The 17773-nt window shown below is 42.7% G+C and overlaps 1 protein-coding gene across 2 annotated transcripts in view; it reads right to left on the bottom strand.

The window, feature by feature from the left end:
- LOC138265492 (uncharacterized) overlaps positions 1–17773 on the bottom strand; it is a 190035-nt gene that overhangs the window by 11254 nt on the left and 161008 nt on the right. For both annotated transcript variants that reach the window (XM_069213259.1, XM_069213258.1), the window contains 2 exons: positions 8105–8176; positions 1055–1315 (listed from right to left, as the gene is read on the bottom strand). In XM_069213259.1, coding sequence (XP_069069360.1) covers positions 1055–1315; positions 8105–8176 — 333 coding nt within the window. The remainder of the gene's footprint in view (positions 1–1054; positions 1316–8104; positions 8177–17773) is intronic.

Genomic DNA, 17773 nt, shown 5'->3' with positions numbered 1-17773 from the left:
GGCCCCATCAACTTACACAGCCATCAATAATGAATGGATGTCACCTGAAAGTCTCGTGCACCAAGATGTGTCATCTGAAAATGACTGTGGAGCTCGCTGCTCATGCTGCCAAATTTGTGGTGTACAGACCGTCTTGCGGGTTTCTGTAACACAGTGAGACCGCTTTCAAGAATGTGATCATCTGCCCAACAAAGAGCCTTACTTACTTTTCCAGGATCCTGTGGGATTCACAAACATTCCGAGAGGCAGACATGGACAGCTACACCAATCATGGGACTTTTCCCAGAGTCATTAACCACTGTACATAGTGCGCCTGTGCAAATTTGTCTTCTTTTATACCATGTGGAAATAATTTTTCCACATGGGAAAAGCTCTTACCCTCAACCCACATCAGGTCTGGAGGTGATAAGTTCCCCTTTCTATTCTGGAAGATGTTGGCAATGCCCACAAATGTACACGTTGTGGACGTTGTCAAACTTCTAATGCAAACAATGCCTTGGAATGCTCTCTTCCCATTCCCTGAGTGGGATTCACCAATGTGGATTTCTCCACAATCATGGTGGAGAAATCCACAGTAGTAAATCGAGTTAAGCCCACTGGAATCGCTCTGTGGATTCCCGGCAGGCATAAAAAGGTAAATTCAGTCCTAAACGTATGTTTAAGATAGAATTTACAGTTGTGAATTCTGACCTAGATATGTTCTATTCCTCAAAGGAGCTATCGATTCACAACAGCGACTAGGAAGATGCAGTTTGTGTCCAGTTGCCTAACTGTATATCTGATTTCCAGAGCAAACAAATTGTTGTACTGTAGTTTTTCTTTGGGTTTCAGGTAAGGCAAACCAATTTACAATCATCTAATAAAAAAGACATTACGGGTAAGAGTAATTCTGGACACAAGGTCTCAAATGACCATCAAAGCAGAACGTGATTTGCTAAGCCTTGCAATAACTGATAGTGTCAGCTACAGGCTTAATTACAGAGACCAGACCAACTTGTAAGATGCAGGTGGAGGTAACAAATCCATATGCAGGGTACAGCAAATGTATACATACCTTCTAATACCTTGAGAACTTCATAATCAATATCCTGTTGAGTCTTCAAACATTCGTGCAAGTTGTGCACCGTCGCTCTAATTTGTTCTCTTTCTCGCCACTTTGTCAATACCCTGAACTTTCGAAATGTAACATCTTCCTCTTTTACGGTAATGTCATCAATATCTTTCAGGTCTAGTTTAAGGCACAGGATTGCAGATTCTTTCCAAGTGCTGCCGAAGCTTTTAGCGATCAACATTAACTGCTGATCAGTTATGGTATCTAGAAATATAAAGAGAAATGTGTTTACATGGAAAGAAGGTGAACAAAATGGTTTGCACAATGATATATTTCAATACAGCAAATTAGATGAAAAGTCAAACTGTGACTTTCTGGATATGCACAATGTCCTTCCCACACTCCTGCTTTCCCCATGAACACCACTCCAATCGATGTTAACAATCTGAGTGGTGGCCAGTAAAACTTTTTTAAAGAATTGTAGCTCAGTGAGGATTCTGTTCCATTACTGCCTGTTCTGGAGTCACATGGCTTTAAGATCCTTTGTAGAAAATGCCTGTGTGGTACAGAAGCCGGGCCTGCCTCTATTTCTAAAGAAAAGGTGAGTATTCAAACATTAAGCTGTTGTACCATTTGCACAACTAAGCTCCCGCTAAGCCAAATGTCAGTGACTCCAATTAAAAATAAAATTGATACTCTTCGTACATAGACTTTGTGCACATATGTATGGACTACATTCCAAAATTATATATTAAATATTCTACCACTAATAGTTTAGGAGACTTTATTTATGGGTTTGAGAAACTTGCATAACGTTCGTCTGTGTAACTATGCAAAATTTCGGGAAAATTCGGGGAAAATCGCACCAAAAAAATACACAAAATACAAATCTGTCATTTAATGCTATATTTTAGCACCAAATGTATCCTCATGTCAATTTCTGACAAAAGAAAGCATCGTGCATTTAACAGTAGCACAAAATAACACAAATGCCACCAACAACAGCCACTCACATGCTGGTTGTTCACATTGCTCCTATGCTATATTTATGCAGGGAAAAGCAACCTAATAACACAACCAGGCATCAGGATGTAATTTTGGAAAAAACCGCACGGAAAAAACATAACACAAAATTCTAAAATTACACAAATTATGCCTGAATTATTTACATTTTGTCAGGGCCTAATTTTAATGCCCTATATTACATTATGGTATTTGGGTATTTGAGCAAAGTGTGTGCATTTAGTCGTGATCAAATCTGTTACTGCAAGTAAGAAAAGGCAGGATCAATCCACAAAAAAAAGAAAAAGTGTATAATGTCAAAAATGTGTCAGACTATAATGAGAAATAAGAACAGCGATGTATAAAGGTGAAGCAGTAAGGCGGAGACACAAATCCCCGAAAATAGGAGATATCCCTACCCTGCAATGAGATTAAAAACACACGCGCCTGGTATGGCCTGCTCAAAATGTAGTCTCTGAAATAGCACCTTCCAATCCCACTGCGACAGAAACACGTAGACTCACACCGAAATATATGTCCGCATAACGTATATTCTAACTTCATGACATGCACTGAAAACCTGGCAATAAATGAGTTAAAAACTGTGGGGCGCACCATTATACATCAGAAATGTATCATTGAACGTCAAGTCCATCAAGAAGGGCGCCTAAAATAACCAGTGGTCGTGGTTGTGTCCTCAAGGGGGAGCCGTAAGAGAGAGAAATACCTGAACAAAATTGAGTAAAACTTGAAAAATCTGAATGGCTTGAATTCTACTTGAACCTAAACTTAGCTCATGAGTGTCATCTACTGGCCACAGTGTATAAAAAATGAACAAGGCTGCATGCAAATAGTGGACTATTTTTTTAACGTAATAACTAGTTCATCATAATATTTGTTTTATTGTTTTTGTGAAGTTCTACGTGAAGCAAGAGAACACTTGGAAACCGAGGTTAGCATGGGAGAGCAAAAGGGAAAGAGGGGGTTAGGCTGAAAGATGATCATTAGCGTAATACAAAATCGAGGAATCTAGCGTGTTCTGAGCTTCCTGGGATAGACTTTAAGGTAAGTAGGTAGGGGTAAGGAGTCCTTGAGACATGAGCCTATTGAGCACAGAGATTTCAGCACTGCTGTGCAAGGATGTGAGGCCAAACCAGGGGATTTGAAATGTAAGAGGGTGACATTAATGCAAAAATGCCAAAGATCAAACATGTAGTACTGTTCCGGGTTCTCTGGAGCTTGGAAATGGCTTAGCAAGGCCACCCAGATGAACGAATACCATTGCAGAAATCGATGGCAATGCAAGATGTTAAAGAAGAAGTCAGTGCGCGATAAAAGCTACTGCCGGGATGACATTGACTTGTTTTGTATAATGTGCAGTGTACTGGGAGGAAGAATGCCACAGAAGCCACAAAGGTACTGAGGAACAATCTTGGCCACACTGTAGATCTGTGCGATGAAAGGCAACTCTTGATCTGGCAAATGCAATATTGTGCAAATGGTTTTATCGATATACATTGAAACTATATATTAGCGTTCTCCCTTACAAAAAAAACCTTGCATCAAATTAATATACTGTGACTAAATAATACAACGCACCTGGGCCATGGGAACTATACAAAGGGTTTGGTGCATCTCTTTTTTAAAATCGTTATGTTGCATTTATACGCCACAACTGAGCAGTGTAACAGGTAGGGTACATGGAAACTATGTAGTGGCTTTTATGCATTAAAAAAAAATCTTAAAATGTCGTACTGCATTAATACTCTATGACTAAGTGGTGCAACACATAGGGTGCATGGAAACTATACATAGATATGCACACTTTTTTAATGTTATGTCTAATTGTATATCGTGATTATCACTGTGAGGTTATCCAGGTGCTTTGCAGGTCGGTAGGCAGCTGTCTCCCAAGGTGACATTATTAAAAAATCCAGGTATTCAGCTTCTTGCAGAACTCAAGAAGGTATGAGAAGGCTCTGATGTGCTATGGGAGGTCGTTCCATGCTTTGGGGGAGATGTAAGAGAAGGTGTGACCTCTGGCTGTGTCTTGGTGTATGCAGGCTAAGTGTGCTATTGAGAGTCTGGCTGAGCTGGAAGGTTGGTGGAAGTGTATACGGCTTTTGAGGTAGGTGGAGCCCATGTTATGTAGCGCTTTATTTGTGTGTGTGAGTTTGAACTGAATGCATTTGTATACAAGGTGCTCAGAGAAGTACCCTGAAGTGTGAAGTGAGGTGGGTGCGACAAAATAGGTTGAGGAGGAGGCTTGCTGCAGCAGTTTGGATAGCTAGGAACTGGGTCAGACCCTGTTTGGTTATTCCTACGTAGAGTGACTTGGCGTAGTCAAATTGGCTGGTTAATATGGCCTGTGTGACTTTTTTTCTTGTGTTCTCTGGTAGCCATTTTAAGATTTCTTCACAGCATCTTTGGGATGTGGAAACAGGTGGAGGTCATCACTTTTACTGGGGTCATCATTTGAAGATTGTCATCTATGATGATTCCTAAGTTTGTGGTGTGGGAGGTGGGGGTTGGCATGGAGCCAGGGTCTGCCCGCCACCAGGTGTAATCCCAAGCAGAATATTTCCTCGGTCATGCAGGCGATGAAGTTGGTTTTCGTCACATGAGTCCTATCCACCAGTGAAAGTACCAGTTGGGTGTCATCTGCGTAGGAAAGAATGTTTATGTTGTGTGATCTCATGTAGTCAGCCAGTGGAGTAAAGTATATGTTAAAAAATGTTGTGCTGAGGGATTATCCTTGGGGGAATCCACAGAGGAGGTTCTTAGTTTCCAACGTGTAGGATGGCTTGCTAACTTGTGTTCTTCACTTGAAGAAGGAGCAGATCCAGTTGAAGGTGGGCCCTGATATACATATTTCATGTGGCTTTTTGATCTGGGTGAAGTAGGAGACTGTTTTGAAGGCCACTGAGAGGTTGAACAAGATAAGGGATGCTGTTTCTCCTAGGTCAAGGATAATCCAGATGTTATAGGTTGCTGCAATGAGGGCAGTCTTGGTGCTGTGCTTGGGTCTGAAACCTGACTGAGTGGTGTCTAAGAGTTAGTGTGTGTCCAGGTAGTTGGCAGCTTTCTCTATGACCTTGGCTGGGTAGGGAGAAGGGAGATCGGACAGTAGTTTGCTAGCTGGATGGGGTCTGCAAAAGGTTTCATTAGTAGTGTGTTGACTGCTGTTTGCTTCTAGCCCTCCAGGAACATTGAAGTGGTGATGGAGGTGTTCAGGACGAGGGTGAGTAGTTTTCTGTTTGAGTAGTGCCTACGTTGTAAACGTGTTAGGAGCAGCAGATCTGTCGGGGTCCAGGAATGGATAGTACCCATGATGTTATTTCTTCCTTGGTGATTGTTTTCAAAGTAGTCAGAGTGTTTCTGAGGTTTTTTGTTAGTAGGCTAAAGGCGAGGCTACTGAGGTTCAGTTGAGGGTCAAAGTTGTTGTAGATGGTTTTGATTTTGTTGCTGAAGAATTCCGATATGTTACTACATAGGTCTTGTGAGGGGTAATTCTCTTTGTGGTGGAAGCTGGTGCAGTAAAGTCCTTGATGATCACAAAGATCACTTTAAAGCTGTTGTAGCTGTTATCTATGCGATCAGCTAGGGCCTTCTGGTTAGTTTCTCAGACCTGCTGGTGGTAGCATCTCAGAGCTGCTTTGAGGGTGTCCTTGTCTGTTTCTTTGAGATTCGTTCTCCATCTTATTTCCAGTTGTTTGCAGTGTTATTTGGTTGAGCGGAGTTCTTCAGTGTACCGGCTTGCCTGCTAACAGGTACCCTTATGGTTGTTGGGTTTATAGGGTGCTAGGTTGTCAATGAAGTCTGTGATTCATTTGTTGGGCTGTTTGATGTCACTATTTAGGCTGCCAGTGAGGTTGGGCTGGTTCATGCTCAGGGTGTGGAACCAGTTGGGTTCCTAGATGCTGCTCCACCTGCACCTGGCCAGGCTGGTGATGGAGTGTTTTGATTCATGAGGGATGTTGATTTGGCAGTGGACTTTGGCATGATCAGTCCGAGAGAGACATGATTACAGTGATTCTGATGCCATTGAAGGTCGTAAAAACTGGTTTCAGGGTGTGTCCGGCAGAATGTGTGGGTCCGGCAACGTCTTGTGTTAGTCCGAGCTTTCTTAGAATTTCGACTAATGTGATTAAGCTAGGATCATCCTGGTCTTCCAGGTGAAAGTTGATCTCCTAATAGGACGTAAGCTTTGGAGTCGATGGTGAGAGGGGTGACAAAATCTGTGATGCTGTCAATGAAGCTAGCTCATAGTCCAGGAGGGCACTAAACGAGGGTTCTGTTCAGGGTGAATGTGCAGAGATTGCAGTTTGAAGTATAGGTTCTCCATGAAGGGGGGTTGAGTTCTGTGTGCCTGTGGTGCAGCTGATGGTTTCTTTGAAAATTACTGCGATTCCTCCTCCTGGTTATGTTGGCTGTCCTGTTGTGCAGTCTTGTATCCTGTCGGATGGCTATGGTTCTGTCTGGTACCGACTCATCAGTTAGCCACATTTTTGTAAGGAAGAGGGGATCTGGGTAATCATTGTTTACGATGTCGCAGATTTTCAAGACGTGTTTGCTGAGTGAGCCGGTATTGAGGAGCATGCGTGATACCTTGTCTTGGAGTGTATGTTCGCCAGTGGGAGTGGGAAGAGTGCTGTGTATAGGTTGGGTGAGAAAGGGTGGCCTTAGTGTAGTGGGTGGATTGTTGTAAGTGAAGTGCATGTAAAGGCTTCTTCTGTGTTGTGTGGTGTGCCAGCTGTGTGAGGATGGACATCCTAGGTTGAATGATCGGGGGAACATTGCGGAGTATTGTATGGGAGCGGCTGGACTAGGATTTTTGGCACTGGGCACGGATGGGCACACACGGGCTTGCCTTATTGCCTGTATTTATATTTGCAACTGAACAATGATTATAGAATATAGAAATTATAAATGTGCTCATATGTAGTTACTTTTCGACAAAAAGATAAATGTTAAATTCATATTTGAGGCTAAAAGATGTAACACTCTATCGAACCTCTATATGGTGTGCATACATTTATTTTAAACTATATTCCATTAATACACTGTGACTGAAAGGTGCACTGTGGAGGGAGAATCGTACTGTGCACAAAGTAAAAGGAGTTTGTTCACAAAGATGTTAGTGGACTTACATCTAAAGCTGGCTGGTAGCTCTCCAATTGTTTTTAAGTAGCTCACCTGTGCGCAGCCAGCCTACTAACTGAGCTGTTGCTTGATAAATTAATATAAATACACCAAAACTGAAAAGTGTGTATTTGAGACAAACGTGTATTTTCAGAACTCATAAACTGATGTTTGAAAAAAATGGTTGAATTTCCGAAATATATTGAAATTTGATATCTGAGTGCCAAATCATGTGGCCTTGGAGAGACCTTGGTGCCAGGGGCACTGGTGATATGGCTGTTATGTATTATTATAAATAAAGAGGGATTATACATTGGCAAGCTTTTGTAATACTATCGCTGGAATCCCAGCCTGATGCACTGAGGTGATCACTGCGGGCAATCATGCATGTGGTGACCACTAACTCAGTCGTCTCTGATGCTGAAACTATTGCAGCACTAATAATATTAGTATCTCAGGATGATTTTCACAGAATGAAAACAGCCTTCATTACAGAAAATTTTGAAGGCCCCTGGAATAACAGTCTTCTTGCAAAATCGTTTTACTGATCTTGCAAATGTTCTTCGTGATTCGTTTCAAGTCCCCAGATGTGCAAGGGCTTATTTTACAATAAGGACAATATCTGCAGGATACACCAGCTGCGATGATAGAAAGTTAGGTGTTCCAGTCCAGAAGTGATACAATGTAAATGAAAGATGCGACTGTTCGATTGACACTTTGTGAATCTCTGTTGAATGATACATTGGTTGTCTTCACCATCTTTGATTTATAAACAATGTATACATTTCATATTGCCTCATCTAGACCATTGCTGTGTTACATTCTTTTTCCCAAAAGCATGCCTCATGCTCAACAGATAGCAGATGTAAGGATGTAAATAACAAGCAAAGCAAATATTTCATACGTCACCTGAATTCAATCTTATTCTTTTCTTTACTGTCTCATCATCAGATATGCTACTGGACTTCCGCCTCCTGTTAGCTAGGACAGAAATAACATAGAATCATCTTTAAAAATCATTACAAAATACACTTATTTATGTGTTAGTTCACCCAGCGAAATACTGTAGAACATTCCCAGATTAGGAGGCTGCACTATGGTAACAAACACTGGTCCATCCTTTGGTACTGGCTGGGAGCTGTTACGAAGATGCTGTCTCTTATTTTCCAGATCTTGATCGAAATAAGTAAACATTGTTCCCTACTTGTAAACACCTTAATTTAGCAGCTAGCTGAGATTTCAGATGTCCTCCATGCTCTGCCATGCTGGGTAGCAGATTCTGAAAAAGAATATCCTCCCCTCAAGCTGCACAACTATGCATCCATCCAGAGCTAGTATCCTATCCCGTGCCTTGGAAACGTGCAGCTCACCCCACCACTGTTCAGGTGATATACAACGTCATCACATTTTTTCTAATTGCACACAAGGACACTCGAGTCACAATTCATCACTGCCGGGGCCCACGTCTCCTCGTTGTCACATGGGCATAAACAATTCAATTAGTCATTAGGAGAGTAACTGAAACAAAGAATATCCACATACTAATCTGAAGATTCATCAATGCATCATTTAAACATCACTGCATTACACACAGTCAACGCCAATCAAAGTAAAGGGAGGTGCCATCATGATGGACTCCTCATAAAGACACCAGTAAAGGGAAGTGCCATCATGATGGACTCCTCATAAAGACACCAGTAAAGGGAGGTGCCATCATGATGGACTCCTCATAAAGACACCAGTAAAGGGAGGTGCCATCATGATGGACTCCTCATAAAGACACCAGTAAAGGGAGGTGCCATCATGATGGACTCCTCATAAAGACACAAGTAAAGGGAAGTGCCATCATGATGGACTCCTCATAAAGACACAAGTAAAGGGAGGTGCCATCATGATGGACTCCTCATAAAGACACAAGTAAAGGGAGGTGCCATCATGATGGACTCCTCATAAATTCACCTGGGGACAGGAGCAACACAATGTTTAAACCGGTTTCAGATGTAACATGAATACTCACTAAAGTTGGAAGCACAATAATAATCTTAGCACAATTCAAGTGCATTAAAAAAACAAGCAAAGGCAAAGCCACTATGCTTCTCTTGCACTCAAGCGCGGATAAAAGCAAACAAACATGGCTGCTGCAGCGGAAAGCAATTTAAAAAACAAACAGCAAACTGAAAAAGGTGAGGCTAAGACACTCTTGTGGGCAGATCTAAGTAGTGACTGTCAATATAGAAGCCAATTACTGAAGCTTCCTGAGCAACAGAAGCCAGTAGCTGAAGCAAGCTGAATCAAACCACCTTAAAAGATGAACTATATATTGCCCACGAATGGTGCAAGTACCATTATACACCACCTGATGATAACATTTTTCACACCAGAAAATTCAAATAACAGAAAGGAAGGGATAAGCACTAATCGTCTTGGATTTTTCCTGTAAAACAGGTACAAAAGCCTATAATAGCACAAAAAACACACTCCAGCATAAGCAGTGCAGGCTTTCTTTAAGACACAAAAGAGACGCAGCACAGGCAGCTGCAATGCAAGCTTCACTTAAAGAGGTCACAATGCACCTCAAATCCCAGCTGAAACCACCAAACCAAATAATCTTCCCGAACTGGATTTTTCTCTATGCTGGATGACAACTTTAACACACAACAGTTAACAACACGGTGACCGGAAGCAGCAGTGCAATCTCCCGTTAACAAGCGGAACAGATAACAGCAGTGGCAGTCAGCAGCAGAGCAAGATTACCATAACAAACAGAGTAGATAACAGCACAGTGACAGTAAGCAGCAGTGCTAGATTACCATAACACACAGAACAGATAACAGCAGTGACATGAAGCAGCAGGTTACCATAACACACAGAACAGATAACAGCAGTGACAGGAAGCAGCAGCGCTAGATTACCATAACACACAGAACAGATAACAGCAGTGACATGAAGCAGCAGGTTACCATAACACACAGAACAGATAACAGCAGTGACAGGAAGCAGCAGCGCTAGATTACCATAACACACAGAACAGATAACAGCAGAGACAGGTTACCATAACACACACAACAGATAACAGCAGTGACAGGAAGCAGCAGCGTTAGATTACCATAACACACAGAACAGACAGCAACGACAGTCAGTAGCAGAGCTACATCACCATAACACACAGAACAGATAACAGCAGTGTCAGGAAGCAGCAGTGCTAGATTACCGTAACACACAGAATAGATAGCAGCGACAGTCAGTAACAGAGCAACATTACCATAACATGCAGAACAGATAACAGCAGTGACAGATTACCATAACACACAGAACATTAACAGCAGTGACAGGAAGCAGCAGTGCTAGATTACCATAGCACACAGAACAGTTAACAGCAGTGACAGGAAGCAGCAGCACTAGATTACCGTAACACACAGAACAGATAACAGCAGTGACAGGTTATCATAACATACAGAACAGATAACAGCAGTGACAGGAAGTAGCAGTGCTAGATTACCATAACACACAGAAAGATAGCAGCGACAGTCAGTAGCAGAGCTACATTACCATAACACACAGAACAGATAGCAGTGACAGGAAGCAGCAGTGCTATATTAACATAACACACAGAACAGATAACAGCAGTGCCAGCCAGCAGCAGTGCTAGATTACCCTAACACAGAACAGATAACAGCAGTGCCAGCCAGAAGCAGTGCTAGATCACCATAACACACACAGAACAGATAACAGCAGTGCCAGTCAGCAGCAGTGCTAGATTAATATAACACACAGAGTAGATAACAGCACAGTGACAGGAAGCAGCAGTGTGAGATTACCATTACACACAGAACAGGTAACAGCAGTGACAGGTTACCATAACACAGAGAACAGATAACAGCAGTGACAGTAAGCAGCAGTGCTAGATTACCATAGCACACAGAACAGATAACAGCAGTGACAGGAAGCAGCAGTGTTAAATTAACATAACACACACAGAACAGACAACAGCAGTGACAGGAAGCAGCAGCGCTAGATTAACATAACACACAGAACAGATAACAGCAGTAACAGGAAGCAGCAGTGCTAGATTACCATAACACCCAGAACGGATGAAAGCACAGTGACAGGAAGCAGCAGTGCTAGATTACCATAACGCACAGAATAGATAACAGCAGCACCAGCCATCAGGACTGCTAGATTAACATAACACACAGTACATTTAAGAGCAGTGACAGGAAGCATCATCACTAGATTACCATAACACACAGAACACATAACAGCAGTGCCAGTCAGCAGCAGTGCTAGATTATCATAACACCCAGAACAGATAACAGCAGCGATGGGAAGCAGCAGTGCTAGACTACCATAACACAGAACAGATAACAGCAGTGTCAGTCAGCAGCAGAGCTAGATTACCATAACACACAGAGTAGATAACAGCACAGTGACAGGAAGCAGCAGGGCTAGATTCCCATATCACACAGACAAGATAAAGTCACAGTGACAGGAAGCAGCAGTGCTAGATTACCATGACACACAGAACAGATAACAGCAGTGCCAGTCAGCAGAAGTTCTACATTACCATAACACACAGAACAGATATCAGCAGTGCCAGTCAGCAGCAGTGCTTGATTACCATAACACACAGAACAACTAACGGCAGTGCCAGTCAGCATCAGCGCTAGATTACCATAACACACAGGACAGATAACAGCAGTGACAGGAAGCAGCAGTGCTAGATTACCCTAACACACAGAACAGGTAACAGCGCAGTGACAGGAAGCATCAGCGCTAGATTAACATAACACACAGAACAGATAACAGCACTGACAGTCAGCAGCAGTGCTAGATTACCATAACACAACACAGATAAGATCAGTGGTAGGAAGCAGCAGTGCTAAATTACTATAACACACTGAACACATAACGGCAGTGCCAGTCAGCATCAGTGCTAGATTACTATAACACACAGAACAGATAGCAGTGCCAGTCAGCAGCAGTGCTAGATTACCATAACACACAGAAAAGATAACGGCAGTGCCAGTCAGCAGCAGTGCTAGATTACCATAACATACATAACACATAACGGCAGTGCCAGTCAGCAGCAGTGCTAGATTACCTTAACACAAAGAACAGATAACAGAAGTGACAGGAAGCAGCAGCGCTAGATTACCATAACACACAGAACATGTAACAGCGCAGTTACTGGAAGCATCAGCGCTAAATTAGCATAACATACAGAACAGATAACAGCAGTGCCAGTCAGCAGCAGCGCTAGATTACAATAATACACAGAACAGATAACAGCGCAGTGACAGGAAGCAGCAGCGCTAGATTAACATAACACACAGAACAGATAACAGCACTGACAGTCAGCAGCAGTGCTAGATTATCATAACACAGAACAGATAACAGCAGTGACAAGAAGCAGCAGTGCTAAATTACCATAACACACAGAACACATAACGGCACTGACAGGAAGCAGCAGTGTTAAATTAACATAACACACACAGAACAGATAACAGCAGTGACAGTAAGCAGCAGTGCTAGATTACCATAACACACAGAACAGATAACAGCAGTGACAGGAAGCAGCAGTGCTAGATTATCATAGCACACAGAACAGATAACAGAAGTGGCAGGAAGCGACAGTGCTAGATTACCATAACACACAGAACATGTAACAGCGCAGTTACTGGAAGCATCAGCGCTAAATTAGCATAACATACAGAACAGATAACAGCAGTGCCAGTCAGCATCAGCGCTAGATTACCATAACACACAGAACAGATAACAGCAGTGCCAGTCAGCAGCAGTGCTAGTTTACCATAACACACAGAACAGATAACAGCACTGACAGGAAGCAGCAGTGCTAGATTATCATAGCTCACAGAACAGATAACAGAAGTGACAGTAAGCAGCAGTGCTAGATTACCATAGCACACAGAACAGATAACAGCAGTGACAGGAAGCAGCAGTGTTAAATTAACATAACACACACAGAACAGATAACAGCAGTGACAGTAAGCAGCAGTGCTAGATTACCATAACACACAGAACAGATAACAGCAGTGACAGGAAGCAGCAGTGCTAGATTATCATAGCACACAGAACAGATAACAGAAGTGGCAGGAAGCGACAGTGCTAGATTACCATAACACACAGAACAGATAACAGCAGTGGCAGGAAGCAGCAGTGCTAGATTACCATAACACACAGAACAGATAACAGCAGTGACAGGAAGCAGCAGTGTTAAATTAACATAACACACACAGAACAGATAACAGCAGTGACAGTAAGCGGCAGTGCTAGATTACCATAACACACAGAACAGATAACAGCAGTGACAGGAAGCAGCAGTGCTAGATTATCATAGCACACAGAACAGATAACAGAAGTGGCAGGAAGCGGCAGTGCTAGATTACCATAACACACAGAACAGATAACAGCAGTGGCAGGAAGCAGCAGTGCTAGATTACCATAACACACAGAACGGATAACAGCAGTGACAGGTTACCATAACACACAGAACAGATAACAGCCGTGACAGGAAGCAGCAGTGCTAGATTAACATAACACACAGGACAGCTAACAGCAGTGACAGGAAGCAGCAGTGCTAGATTACCATAACACACACAACAGATAGCAGCGACAGTCAGTAGCAGAGCTACATTACCATAACTCACAGAACAGATAACAGCAGTGCCAGCCAGCAGCAGTGCTAGATCACCATAACACACACAGAACAGATAACAGCAGTGCCAGCCGGCAGCAGTGCTAGATCACCATAACACACACAGAACAGATAACAGCAGTGCCAGCCAGCAGTAGTGCTAGATTACCATAACACACAGAACAGACAACAGTACAGTGACAGTCAGTAGCAGTGCTAGATTACCATAACACACAGAGTAGATAACAGCACAGTGACAGGAAGCAGCAGTGCTAGATTACCATAACGCACAGAACAGATAACAGCAGTGACAGGTTACCATAACACAGAGAACAGATAACAGCAGTGACAGTAAGCAGCAGTGCTAGATTACCATAACACACAGAACAGATAACAGCAGTGACAGTAAGCAGCAGTGATAGATTACCATAGCACACATAACAGATAACTGCAGTGTCAGGAAGCAGCAGTGTTAAATTAACATAACACACACAGAACAGATAACAGCAGTGACAGTAAGCAGCAGTGCTAGATTACCATAACACACAGAACAGATAACAGCAGTGACAGTAAGCAGCAGTGCTAGATTACCATAGCACACAGAACAGATAACAGCAGTGACTGGAAGCAGCAGTGTTAAATTAACATAACACACACAGAACAGATAACAGCAGTGACGGGAAGCAGCAGCGCTAGATTACCATAACACACAGAACAGACAGCAGCACAGTGACAGAAAGCAGCAGTGCTAGATTACCATAACACACAGTACAGATAAGAGCAGTGACAGTCCACTGCAGTGCAAGCTTCGAATTAACAAGCAGAACAGATAACAACACGATGGCAGTCCGCAGCAATGCAAGATCTCCTTATCACACAGAACAGACAACAACAACAGTGACAGAAAGCAGCAGTGCAATCTTCCACTAACAATCTCTTCAGATAAAAGGAGTGACAGAAGCATTTCAAGCTTCCGTTAACAAGCAGAACACAAAACAGCAATGTTAGTCAGCAGCAGTGCAAGGTTCCCTTAACACAACATAACACACAGAACAGTTAACAACACAGTGACAGAAAGCTGCAGTGCAAGGTTCCATAACACACAGAAGGCACAGCAACAAACTGACAGCAGGCAGCCGTGTAAGCTTTCCTCAACACACAGAACAGATAACAGCACAGTGACATAAATCAACAGTGCGTGCTACCGTTAACAGGCACAACAGATGACAGCACAGTGACATAAATCAACAGTGCGTGCTACCGTTAACAGGCAGAACAGATGACAGCACAGTGACATAAATCAACAGTGCGTGCTACCGTTAACAGGCAGAACAGATGACAGCACAGTGACATAAATCAACAGTGCGTGCTACCGTTAACAGGCAGAACAGATAACAGCACAGTGGCAGGAAGCATCATTTCAAGTTTCCGTTAACAAGCAGAACACAAAGGAGCAGTGAGGGTCAGCAGTGCAGGCTTCCCTTGACACAAAGAAAGGATGACAGCACACTGACAGGCAAGAGTGACGTGATATGCATCTGGTCACTTTCATTTAAAAAAGAGGCGTTTCAGATAAATACAGAGAATGGAACAGTGTCAGTTAACAGATCTTAGAAAAATCAAGTCTTTACCCATTAAAATAAAAACAAAACGTGAATAACAAAAAAGAGAAAAGTAATATTTTTATCCTCACACTGAAAGACACTGTTGCTTAACTTTTTTCTGAAACGGGCTAAGAAGGGAACAATGTACACGAACGCCATATACTAGAAGCATAATTAAATTAACATGTATGGTTATTTTCCAAATGCAATTGAAAAAAAGCCTACTTTCAAATATATTTTCCTGTAAATTTTTCCAGAAACCACTCACACAGCAAGTAAGGAACCAACACCTTTTCCCGGTGACAGAGAAAGGAAGAACACCACTGGTTCAAAAGACGGGTTACATGCAAGCAGACATAAATTGACCATGCTCCTCTCTGCCTTAAAGAAAATATCAGACATCTTCAAAGACATGCACAATGCCATCTGTTTTTGTAATTAGCAACCAATGCAGGGTTATCATGTGTACAGTGTCAATCATAAACTAATCGTAAAAGAACGTCAGCAAAGATGTTGACAGCTTATCATAACAAACACATTTGTAGCTTTGTTATGGGGACAGTACAGAGCACATGCAGAAGTGTGATGTATTAAAGTGTAAAGTGCGGATCATGTCCAGATGGAAGGCATTACGACAGTGCAGAAGCAAGTACATGTAATAATGGTGCACAGCTGATTCTATGGAAGTGGAAAAAGCACAGCAACTATGAATGTATAGTTCAATAAAGTGTTCAGTGCAAAGCACAATGAGGTACATGTGGTGTCAAGTGTATAGTCTAGAGTGCATGCAGTCCTACACCTGCTTGAGGTTACTGAGACAGGAATGTCCCCTTCATTGATGTAGGGGGAGGTAATCCCCCCACTCATTTTGGACAGAGGACTACAGTCCCTGCACTGGGTTAAACACATAAAGGATTGCTGGCAGCACACTGTGTTTTGAGATTGATAGTGCAACCAGACCTAATTTATCTATGACACTGAGAGTGTGGCCTACATGCCCTCAACTGCAAAGTTCAGCAGTTATGTGAGTGTCCAAAACCTAACGGTGACATCCTGCATGTATGTTGAACGATTGTGTGTGGCTAGTGTGCGTTTAGTACATGTGCAGTAGTAGAACTCTCTGTAAGTCGTAAGTATGAGTACTGAAGCTAGTGGGATCCAGTTTGTATGTACCTGGTTTACCATGGCACAAAATGAAGATAATGACAAATTTGCCAGACACTAGAGGTGTGTTAGACCTGGTAGCCTTAGGGTGTTCTTCCCTCAACTTTTTCACAGCCTCTCTCCATTTTTCTGGTTTTAGGACTCTGCACACTTTACCACTGACTAATGCTGAAGTGCTTGTGCTCTCTCTCTAAACATGGTAGCATTGGCTCCTACCTAATAGGCATATTTCATTTACCTGTAGGTCCCTAGTAAAGTTTATTGTATGTGGCCAGGGCCTGTACATTAAATGCTACTAGTGGGCCTGCAGCACTGATTGTGCCACCCACATAAGTAACCCTTTACCCATGTCTCAGGCCTACCATTACAAGGCCTGTGTGTGTAGTTTCACTGTCACTTCGACTTGAAAATTAAAACTACTTGCCAAGCCGTAAACTCCCCTTTTATTACATACAAGTAACGCCTAAGGTAGGCCCTAGGTAAACCATAAGGCAGGGTGCTATGTAATTAAAAGGCAGGACATGTCCTTGTAAGTTTTACACGTCCTGGTAGTGTAAAACTCCCAAAGTTGTTTTCATTATTGTGAAGTCTGCTCCTCTCCTAGGTCAGCCATGGAAATTCCCTTATATACTTTTAAGTGGTAATTTCTGATCTGAAAGGAGTGGCACTTTCATGTTTGGCATGGTGAGAATGGTAGTGAGAAATCCTGCTTACTGGTTAATTTGGATTTAACATTACTATTTTAGAAATGACACTTTTAGAAAGTAGGCATTTCTCTGCATGTACTGCTCTCTGTGCCTTACAGCCTGTCTCCAATCCGCGTCTGGCCTGTGCTGGTTGACAGCTCCCCTTGTGTATTCCACCCAGACAGCCATAAACACAGGACACTCAGCTGCATCTGTATTTATCTGCAGTTCGCAGTTGTGTCTGGGCTTGTATTCGTGGGTCCGGAGCCTAAAACTGTCTATTTTCTGCACAGGGAGTCAGTGGAGATCCCTGAGGTAGGGGGTGATGTGGGATCATCTAGGGGATCCAAGACGAGTCTGGCTGTGGCATTCTGTGTGGTCTGTAATCGTTGGAGAAGGTGAGCTGCGATCCTTGTGTATAGAGCATTGCCGTAGTCCAGTCGGCTAGAAATGAAGGCCTGTGTGATGG

The sequence above is a fragment of the Pleurodeles waltl genome, chromosome 11, assembly GCF_031143425.1.
Source record: "Pleurodeles waltl isolate 20211129_DDA chromosome 11, aPleWal1.hap1.20221129, whole genome shotgun sequence".
Lineage (NCBI taxonomy): Eukaryota > Metazoa > Chordata > Amphibia > Caudata > Salamandridae > Pleurodeles > Pleurodeles waltl.
Note: the sequence above shows the minus strand (reverse complement) of the source record. Positions and strands in the feature narration are given on the sequence as shown.